At 34.9% G+C, this 12056-nt stretch overlaps 1 protein-coding gene across 1 annotated transcript in view; it reads left to right on the top strand.

Moving 5' to 3' along the window:
- Positions 1 to 12056, top strand: part of LOC126820298 (serine/threonine-protein phosphatase 2A 56 kDa regulatory subunit alpha isoform) — a 74275-nt gene that overhangs the window by 40585 nt on the left and 21634 nt on the right. Inside the window, exons 3-4 of the mRNA XM_050548149.2 lie at positions 1656 to 1757; positions 5391 to 5483. Of these exons, the coding sequence (XP_050404106.1) occupies positions 1656 to 1757; positions 5391 to 5483 (195 nt within the window). The remainder of the gene's footprint in view (positions 1 to 1655; positions 1758 to 5390; positions 5484 to 12056) is intronic.

The raw sequence follows: 12056 nt of genomic DNA on the forward strand, positions 1-12056 counted from the left end.
TACAATGTATGTACAAATGTAGTTTAAGCCAGTGCATGGCATTTTTTACTACATATATAGAGTACATGTAAGTAGTGCCCCACTGTTTTTGATATTGTTTCAGAGATGGACAGTACATGTAGCATATTTAGGTGAACATCACACTTGTAACACTATGCACAAGGTGTTCACGTCCCAAACCGCCTCTAATGTACATGTATGGTATGCCAAAATACAAATATTTTTTCTCACCCCAGGGGAGACAACCTACCCTGACCTCTCTTGTGCACCTTATTAGAACCATGCTGTCGACATCTGGTGATTTGCAAAGTGTTAATTGACAATTGGCATGTGTAGTCCCTGTGACAGGACTGATATCACTTGCCAGTCAACTTGATTATGGTTGTAATTGAAAAAAATGAAACATGTTTTAGAACTTGTGACACATAAAAGGAAATGCATGTATATTGTACAGAGTATGTACTCTTTAAGAATGAGTATATACATGTATGTAGTTTAAGTCAACCTTTATTGTCTTATATTAGATCAAGTATATTTCCAGAATTATTGTTACCTTAACATGTATATTGATAACAGATTGGATGTAATGTACATGTAGGTATAGTATTGTTGCTATGGTAAAACAGGACAGATATAGAGGTCTAGCCAATCAATATATGTCTGTTATAAACAACATGTATAATACTCCCTTCTTTACTGAGGTGTACATCCACTTCTTGATTTTTTCAAAATTAAAAAAAAAATGACTGACAAACTAAAATGGTCTATTGTAATTGTGCTCCACCTTTTGAAGAAAGCAGGGGACTATAAATATTGGTAGGGACATCAGCCTAACTGTAGGCTTGTTTGGCTAGGTCCCTGTCCCAGTAGGTTTTACTGTAGTATGTAAATAAATATTGATGTATGTCGATATTGAACACAGAAATGTTGAACAGCTCTTCCTTTCAGTGGTAATAGATATTCATTAAAAGATGGAATCAATGAAAAATGTCTGGCTGACTCGGCAGATAATTACTTTTATGTAGCCATTGACGGAACTCTTTGAGATTGTGATACAAATGTACCAAATAAGGAAGTAGAATATGATATTGTCATTACCAGGGCAAAATTAATTTTTCTATACAAAGATAAAAAAAATAGCCATATGGCTTAGATAAAATCATATACAAGAGGTACAATGTATAAAGATTGAGATGTCAAGACAAATCATAATTTATTACACAATCTTACACAATTATATTCTCAACTGTCTTATCATTCTTGCAATCTTTAAAATGTCAGCTCTTTATGACATAAATGTTCATTTTATTAGTTATGTGGACATCCCAAATGCATAAAAAGTAGTCTGTTTTAGAAATATTCAATAGATATGCACATAACATTAATTTCTGTATTTTAGTGTGATTATGTTATAACTAATAGTGAAATGATGTCAAACACATGAGGGAGTTATTACCAATATTCCAAGTTTCATGACTTTAGAGAAAAACATGTAGCTTATGACTGTGTTATTTAATATAAAAGAAATTACTTGTAGATTTATAAATGTTTGCACAGAATAAAGAAGTCATTCAAAGTAAAACAATAATGACAGCAGACAATGTTGATATCAATATATGAATAAATTACCACAATGATATTCCTATTTATTTCAGATTGCCTGTAATATATTCCGAACACTTCCACCAAATGACAACCCTGACTTTGACCCTGAAGAAGATGATCCTACTTTGGAAGCATCCTGGCCACATTTACAGGTGAATAAAGAATTTTGATAAATTTACAGCACAGCTTTCCTCTACAAGTTATTTTTACTGACATGCAATGCAGTGATGGGATTTCGCATGTATATTCCAGACGTGTCTGACGCTATTTTCTAAATGTCCTAATTTGTCCGACCAGGAATATGCCCAATCGGACATCAAGATATGGTGAAAAATATTCAAAATTCCAAAATTAATATAGTGTACTGAGTGTATAACTACATGTACAACTCAACCCCATTATTGTTATCTTAGGCTGGATTTATTAGGTAATTTAGTGATCAACATATTTATCGTGGTATACAGTCTATACACCTACATGTACCTTGATTAACAACTTAATTTGTTTTGATTGACTGATTTTAATTTTTTGTCGGACATTTCATCGATTTAATCTTAAACAGAAGTCATTGCTTCCCCTTTGTCAAACTCTTCATCAATTCAATAAGATTGATTATAATTTTAATCTACGTGTTTACCTTGTGGTTTTTCTTTCGTCGGACATTTTAATCGCATTGATGTGAGCCGCCAATATGTATAAACTAATCATACATGTAGATGTCACATACTGTAAGAATATATAACACCCCAAATCATCTATAGGGGAAAGGTCAGGACTCATGGCTGGCCAAGGCATATGGACAATATGGTGACGCTGGAGGTAGTCATTCACGACACAAGCGTGGTGGGCGCTGCATTATCATCTTGAAAGATGAAACGGCGACCTGCACGTTGAGCAAAGGGCAGAACTAACGGTGCCAGGATGTGGTCACGGTAGTACACACCAGTGACCCTTCCTTGAACAATATGCAATGCAAGTCTGTTCTGCCAGTCATGGTGATTCCTACCCACACCATAACAGCCCCACGCCCGAATCTATCATGCTGTCTGACGTTAACGTTGGCATGACACTCATTTACACGCTCATTTAAATCTGGACTCATCTGAGAACATTATACGCGCCCATCGACGATTACCCCAATTTCTACGCTGCCTACACCATTGATGCCTGTTTGCCATGTTCTGGTGAGTTAATGGAGGCACAACACACGGTCGTCACGCATGCAAATGGGCTGCATGTAGCCAATTTCTAATCGTTTGGGGTGCAACTAAAATTCCTGTAACTTGGTACAAGATTACAGAAAGTTGATTGGCCTCGATTTCGCAGGACCTGTCTACGAATGTATCGATCCTGGGCTTGTGTAGTGGCTCTAGGACGACCTGAACGAGGTCTTATCATCAGCAGTGTGTGTTTGTTGGTACCAGTTCCACAGTCTGCTGATCACAGACTGTGACACATTAAGCATGTTGGCTACTGCTCACTGTGTAGAACCCATTTGAAGTATGTTGAACACGTCTCATTGCAAATTAAATGTAACGCACTAAAGCAAAGATACGCTAACCAGTAAATCTTATGCAAGAACCGATAGGAAATCAAACATGGATAGGATAAACCAGCACGCGGCAGTTCTCATCAACTCTTCCTTGAAGTATCAAATTTGACAATGAACCCCTCTCATGTGTATGGCGCTATTGCGTGTCGCACGTGCAGCTGAGTGGTTCTGTTGGAATGATAAGTTCTTCATCTGTGAACATACTCTCAAAGCATGTCAAGTGTCCATGACTATTTATCATATCCGAACCTGCATAGGTATTTGCATTTCAATATCCCCTACTTTATATATATATATATATATATATATATAAAAGCTGAGAAATATCGACACTCGACGCTTGAGACTGGAAATTGGGTGGATCCATTCGCTCAATTTGTATGTACGAAAATCACATTTTTAACTTGTGGTTCTTCTAGAGGTCACAATTTTTATCCAATTTAAAAAAAACGTGTGAATATATCACCGTTACACCCTGATGATGGTTTGGTTTGAATTTTGTGAAATATGGACCAAAACTGCCGAACAAAATGGCCACCCTCCTATGCAAATAGTGTAAAAATATGATATATCAAGGTTGTGGGCCCTCTAGAGGCTGCAATTTTTATCCGATTGTGATGAAACTTCAAATTTATGTTTAAATCACAAAGATCTTGGTTCCTTCCAATAATCGCGCATATCCGAATTTAACTTCCTGGATTATGGTCCCAGATTTTTCGAAAAATCGCATTTTTATCTTGTGGCCCCGCTAGAAGTCACAGTTTGTATTCATTTTTAATAAACGTTGAAATATATCACTGTTACACATCAACGAAGGTTGAGTTTGAATTTTGTAAAGATCTGACCAAAACTGCTGGACAAAATGGCTGCTTCTTGTACGCAAATAGTGTAAAAGTATGTAATACCAAGGTTGTTGACACTCTAGAACTTAAGTCACACTATTTAGCCGATGTTGATGAAACTTGAAATGTATGTTTATAATCCAAAGATCGTGGTTCCTTTGCATATTTGCGGATATCGGACTGTAACTTCCTAGTTAAACCTTACAATCACCAATTTTTTGGTTGACATTGTTGAATTAGAACTGTATTTGTAATGGACTTGTCCGCCTCCCGTCAGTCTATTTCCCTTTGTTTGTATGGTATGGTTGAAACATGGCGGCAAGTCTACAGTGACGTTAACATTACTTCAATGGAGATCATGTGACCACAATTCACTCTCCTCCATGAGTGCAACTCAAGAGAAATTCTAAACTGAGACTACATGTATGTCTGCATGATCATCCATATTGTTCAAACTTGGTAAACAAAGTATCATTCGTCAATCAGACTTATTTATTTAATAAGAAGACCTTAGTTGCTCATGGTGTGACACAGTGTATACATGTATATCAGAAAACAATGTCCAAATAAATGTCTTGTAGAGGATATTGAGGATAAATTTTCTTGTGATTGGTGGCCGACTTGACCCAACTGAACTAATGCAATAAATGAAATGGTGTTTAACATCCTACTGTTCTGCTCCGTTTGGGCTAATGAAGACAGGCATATGTCATACAATGTGCTATGAGGGAAATTTTGCCCGAACAGCGGCGCTACGGCCTACTCTTATATCGAATTCCAACTACCAAGGGATCTTTTACGTGCATGCCAATGTGTTCATGGGACCTTGGTCTTTTAACCCATCCAAATGCCTAGACTGCTCTTCTTTTCAGACCCCTTGCCCTGCACCACTGACATGGGGAAACTACGGCAAAAAAAACTGAACATTCTCGGCCAACCCCGGGATCGAACCGTCGACCTCCAGGCTAGCGAGCCACTGTCTTACTCATTTAGCCACCGTGTCTTCAGAACGAATTCAATAAAGCTCCATATGGATGTACTCAAAATCTTTTAAGATTGTTAATGGCTTTGTAGTTCTATAATATGTATCCATGTAAAATTTGTCCATTTTATGGAAGATTGTCCATTCACAGCCAGAGCATGAGACATTTAAAATGTAGCTGTTGTGTATATATACGTTTCAATGAATATTCAACAAATGGTACTGATATTTGATGAAAATAATGTTCAAACTGGTCTTACCAATTATTCTTCTTTTGCCAACTAATTACTATACTAAAATATGCCCTGGTAGAACACCAGGTTACTAAGATAATAATCAATAATTTTCTAAGATAATAATCAATAATTATTTTTTTTATTTGATGATTATTTTTTTTTTTCCTCCTCAGATTGTGTATGAATTTTTTCTGCGGTTCCTTGAATCTCCAGACTTCCAACCAAGTTTGGCCAAGAAATATATAGACCAAAAATTTGTTTTACAAGTAAGTTAGAATAAAAGAACAATTAATTATGCTCATTACCATAAATAGTCAGTTATTGATCTACAGCCAATTTACCCAGAATAAAAAGATCTTGCATTAACTACACATTAGTTAAGTTCAGACTCGCGTCAATAAGGATTCTGTTATTTCTCTGGAAATATAGCTGGCCTTGTGTCACATGTATACACAGAAACACTGGTTACGTCATGAACCCAAATGTCAAATAACCTAATCAGATAAAAAATGGCCGAAGTAAAGAATATACAGCCAACCTGGGGACCCATCTATAAGACTTTGAGTAGTGGATGTTATTATCATTGATAGAAAGTCAATACTGTGTCAAGCATATAATGTAATAGACTTTCTTAACATTAGAACTTCTTCTTAGACTGAATCCAGACTGACATTAAACTTAGTTACCAAGTCATCTTCTGCTATACTATATTAACCAACTGAATCTTGGCATATTGTTGTTCCTAAAATAAATCTCATTTTCTGATAAACTGTTTGAATTACATCTGAAACTGAGCATTTAACTACAGACACTAATTGTTAAAAAAAAAAAAAAACTATGGTGATACTTTGTATTTGAATTCAATTTATGTCCACTAGTACAAGTAGCTTAATTGGGATGCTTGATATCGTTGGTTCTGCCGAATCAGACATCAAGATATGTTGAATCAAACTCAAAATTCCAAAAATCTTGACCTCACTAAGAATACATCTATTTCCAGTGGAAAGCAGAATTAATTTCAAACTTCTGTGCATAGCCTTAGGCCTACAAATGTCCGAAGGGTGAAGCATCAAAATACCTCTCCTCATTGCTTGTTTCCTATGCTCCTCAAAGAAAACTTCGATCCCAACATAACTATGTTTGTAGTCCATAACTATAGACTAAAATCTTACATGTAAATGCTTCCCATACACCGTACCAGGGCTTCTACTTCAAAATTTTTGCTGTCGGTCATTTTTGATAACGCACAAAACCTTTGCAAATTAAATTCATCATACTTCATGTTTTTTATTTATGGTAGGGTATCATAAATTCATGTGTCTTTTCCACTTTGTCTGAATGGTGTACACCAAAGAAATAAATGAAGAGCTGAATTGTCCGTAGAAATATCATTCCAGTAGCTCACATCTATTACCGCGTGCTCCATTGACAACACACTGACCGTGATAACTTTGAGTTGTAACACAATAACATCGAAAAGAAGATAAATATATAATTATCCAGTGCATATTTCTCACATTTATCAGTTTTAGACCCTGTCTTAATGCATTACGGACCGCAGAATTGTGACGTAAATCTGCAAAACCAGAATATCGTTGTGCATAATAAATTTATGGCCCTTCTTTCACTCTATGAACCACAAAAGTTATCATTCGATCTGTATGAAATTTATAGCATTTTTTAAATTAATGAAACAAAGAAGCCCATTGAATTTTAGCAATTTCCGTTGGTTAATACAAGAGTTATGGCCCTTATTTCACTTTGTCGAACCCTGTGAACGCTTTAATGACAAAACATATCATCCAAGCTGTATGAAATTTATATGCCCTATTTAAATTAGTGAAATGACGAAGCCTATTGAATATCAGCAATTTTTGTATATTACTTCCAGAGTTAAGGTCCTTTTTTCAGTTTGTAGCACCTTGTGAACCCTCACAGGATGAAAATTATAATCTGATCTGTATATATATATATACAACAATTCTTGTTGACCGCTTGACGCTTTAGCTGCTGTGTGCGTGTTTTGTTGCCTATACCTATCTTTGTCTGATTCTGATGAAACTTGAAATGTATGTTTATAACCCAAAGATCGCGGTTTCTTTTTGATATTCACGCATTGTACGAAAAATCGCATCAAAATTTTAAAAAACGTTTCAATGTGCGCTGTTACACCTTAATGATGGTTGAGTTCAAATTTCATCAAAATCGGACCGAAGCTGCTCGACAAAATGGCAGCTCCTAGTACACCAATAGTGTAAAAGTATGTAATACCATGGTTGTGGACCCTCTAGAAGTCAGAATTTTATCCGATTTTGATGAACTTAAAACATGTGTTTATATCACAAAGATCTCGGTTCCTTTCGATATCCTGGATTATGGCCCCTGAGTGAGAGTACAAAAACATTGTGATTTTAGCTTGTGGACCCTCTAGTGGTCACAATTTTTATACGCCCACATTTAAATGTGGTCGTATATTGTCGTCGCCCCCGTCCGTCGGTCCGGCGTCCACAATTGCTTGTGGACGAGCTAGAGGCTAAAGTTAATATCCGATTGACTTTAAATTTATACACAGTGTTAAAGGTCATGAGACGAAGAAGCCTATTGATTTTCAGCGATTTCCGATTATTACTGCCAGAGTAATGGCCCTTGATCACTTCAAAAAATCTTGTGGACGCTCTAGAGGCCAAAGTTAATATCCGATTGATCTTAAATTTATACACAGTGTTAAAGGTCATGAGACGAATCCTATTGATTTTCAGCGATTTCCGATAATTACTGCCAGAGTTATGGACCTTGATCACTTCAAAAAATCTTGTGGACGCTCTAGAGGTCAAAGTTAATATCCGATTGACTTTAAATTCATACACAGTGTTTAAGGTCATGCGACGAAGAAGCCTATTGATGTTTAGCAATTTCCGATAATTACTGCCAGCGTTATGACTCTGATCACTTTGAAAAATCTTGTGGACGCTATAGAGGCCAAAGTTAATATCCGATTTACTTTAAATTTATAATCAGATTTTAGTGTATTATAAATGTTTCATTACCGAAAATTAAAAATATGCGACAACTCTTGTTGACTGCCCGGACGATTTAGCTGCTGTGGGCGTATGTTTCGTTGCCTGGCAACCTATCTTTATCTGATTTTAAAAAGCGTTACAATATATCATTGTTACACCCTGATGATGGTTAAGTTTGAATTTCTTGAAAATTGGACCAAAACTGCCGAACAAAACGGCCGCTCTTTGAAAGTGGATAGTGTAAAAGTATGTAATACCAAGTCAGAATTTTTATCTGATTTTGATGAAACTTAAAATATATGTTTATATCCCAGAGATTTCGATTCCTTTTGATATTCGCGCATATCGGACCATAATTTCCTGTACTATACCCCTTGAATGGACGAAAAATTGCTTTTTGTCCCCCGCCTTTCGAAGAAAGCAGGGGACTATTAAAATGGGTTCGTCTGTCTCTCCGTCCGTCTGTCCGTCACACTTTTTAGGACACAATAACTCTCTAATTGAGCTACAATGTTTAAACTTGGTGTAGGTGTTTATTAGGTCAATGCCTTGATGGAGTTCGAAGATGAGCATTTTCGGCTTAGGGTAAGCAGAGATAAGCAATTTGATTGGTTGATGCTTTGGGACACGATAACTTTAGTTTTAATTAAGTGAGAGTGATGAAACTTGGTGTATAGTTTCATTACATCAATACCTTGATTAAGTTCGATAATGAGCATTTTCTGCTCAGGGTAAAGTAGAGCAATATGCAATTTGATTGGCTGAGACTTTGGAACACAATAACTCTACTTCTAATTGAGCTAGAATGTTCAAACTTGGTGTAGGTGTTTATTAGGTCAATGCCTTGATGGAGTTTGAAGATGAGCATTTTCTGCTTAGGGTAAGCAGAGATAAGCAATTTAATTGATTGATGCTTTGGGACACGATAACTTTAGTTCTAATTAAATGAGAGTGATGAAACTTGGTGTATTGTTTCATTACATCAATACCTTGACTAAGTTTGATATTGAGCATTTCCTGCTCTGGGAAAGCAGAGCGACAAGCAATTTAATTGGTCGAGACTTTGGAACACAATAACTCTCCTTCTAATTGAGGTAGAATTTTTAAACTTCATGTAGGCGTTCATTAGGTGAATGCCTTGATGGAGTTCGATGATGAACATTGCCTGCTTACGGTAAGCAGAGATAAGCAATCTGATCGGTTGATGCTTTGGGGCACAATAGCTTTGGTTATAATGCAGTGAGAGCGATGAAACTCTGAATATAGATTCATTATATCATTACCTTGACTAAGTTCGATGGTGAGAATTTTCTGCTTTGGCATAGGAGCGATAAGCAATTTGATTGGTCAAGACTTTGGAACATAACAACTCTGCTTTTCATTGAGGTAGAATATTTAAACTTGATGTAGATGTTCATTAGGTGAATGTCTAGACTGAGTTCAATGATTAACATTTCGAGCTGAAGCTAAGCGATTAATTGATATGTGTCATCTATTTATTTTGGGATTTCAGCAGGGGGACATCAACCTCACTGTTGGCTTGTTCTTTTTAGCTTGTTTTCTGTCCACCTTTTGCAAAATGTGGGAGCATCTTGTATGGGAACCGCTTGTTAACAATTGAATTATTAATATGGTTGCTTTGACAAATTGACACTATTTTCATCTTACTAATTTAGTAATAGTAGTAAATAAGGTCCAACTTATTAGGTGTGTATGCAGCCTAATTGAATATTAATGTATGTACAAATATAAAATAAGAGGACAACATTGTATGGTATTAATTACAATATTTACTCAAGGACAAATAACAAAAAGAGGTCACTTTCCCTTGTCATTGACGGCTTTAAAAAAAGGTGTATTTAAATATACATGTATATTTGTTTATGGTTTATATATAGAAATAAAGATGAAATGATTGTTCTGGTTAGTTGATTTATATGTAGACTAAAATAGATAAACTTTTACATTAACAATTTATACTAGTATACTAGATAAAACATTACATGTAGCTGAGACATTTAGAATTCATAATTAATAAATCTCAAACAATAGTCAGTATTAGATAAATTTCTCTTTAATGAGATCATCACAATGAAAGAAACACCCACTAATAGGTTGAGTTCACATTAATCTTACCTGAACAATTAAAATATACATTCTTACAAACAGTATTAAGACTTATGTAACATTCGTGGAATATTGTTTCGCATTTGGGAAATACTTGAAACTTTGAATGAGAATTGTATCTTTTACCTGGTGTAAATTAGCCAAAGTATTTGTGTTGACATAAACAAGTTTAATTTTGTATGCTGATCCAGATACGAACAGTCTTCAACAAATACAACTGCTGGTATGTGATGTATATGATTTTAGGTAACTGTCTTCAAATGAGGGCTTCTGTAGTCTTAGCTGTAAAGACACCAAACTCTTAAATAAAATGTCTAGATGTCTATACATTGGTGTGCATGTAAAGGAAACCTTGTCAGTTGAAATTCAACAAAGATTTGGTGCAAACTCTGATAGCCCACTGCATGGCATATGCCCTCCTTCATTAGCACATGTTTGCCTGAAAGTGTTGACAAGTCAATTCATTTAAAGATAATTATCCAAGAGGTAAATCTGCCTATTGCAGGTCTTTCTTTAGGCTTTAAATGTTATGTGAATTATTAATGAGACATTTATTAACACGACCAGACCATAATCAACTCTCGATGCATTGGATGCTCAAGATTTTAACTAGATTAGAACGGTTCAGCCATTTATTGATTTAATTTAAATATGGAGAAGGGAGGCTTAGTCTCAAATATACCAGTACTGTGGTTATGTTAATAAACAATCAATGCACACGTCTTGTCAAAACTACAAACAGTGATAACTTGGCTCAAAATAAAGTAATTTAAATGAAATTTTCAATATATTCATTTTGCATTATCTAAATCTTACACAATGTATCTTTAAGTGATGACAGCTGCAATCTGACCTTTCTTTCATTCATCACCGGCTTATCCTCAAACAAATATACTTTATAGAAATTCAGAAATTTAGATTGTTATACTGTCTCTGTAAAATTATAACATTATATTTGAGTTATGTATCTTATCTATAATAATATAAAATTTGACAAAACATTAAATGTCGTGGAAAAATAATCTAATAGGCTTACATGTACATGTTTATCATATCTGTTGTCCCCCGCCTTTGATACTTGTCGAAATGTTGTGCTTATATAATAAAATCAGTGATTGTTTCACATAAAAATTGTGTTCTATTTAACAATTATGTCTTTTTTATGGATTAATGTTTTATCATTATTGTAATTTTATTTTATTTTATTTTTTTAAAGTTGTACTTACGTAAAGCGTCTTAAAGCAGCTCGCTGAGTTGAATTGTTCATTTGTAAAAGTAGTGTAATATTAATGTGTAATAAACTTTGTATCATAATATATTTGTATAATAACATGTTTGTATTTATGTCCCATTAATATAAACTGATATAAATAACATACCCTTTTAAAACGCCCGTGGTAATAGATTATTATCACTTCCTGACCATCAAGTCATCAGCAATTCTTTTAATCACTCTACAGATCAGAGTTTGTGAGATTTTTTTTTCAAACTTACTGGGGTTGTTTAGCAGGTCATAAGGAGGAACCCTATTGAAATTATTCATAGATTTATTGCACCTGTCATTGAAACATTGTAAATGCTATACAGATTAGAGTTTTTCAGATTTTGATTTGAAACATGTTACTTTACCTGGAAAGCTATCTTTGTTTATTGATTTGCTTGTTGATTTGAGTGTGAGTCCACTGAAATATT

Source organism: Patella vulgata, chromosome 5 (genome assembly GCF_932274485.2).
Source record: "Patella vulgata chromosome 5, xgPatVulg1.2, whole genome shotgun sequence".
In the NCBI taxonomy this organism is placed as follows: domain Eukaryota; kingdom Metazoa; phylum Mollusca; class Gastropoda; family Patellidae; genus Patella; species Patella vulgata.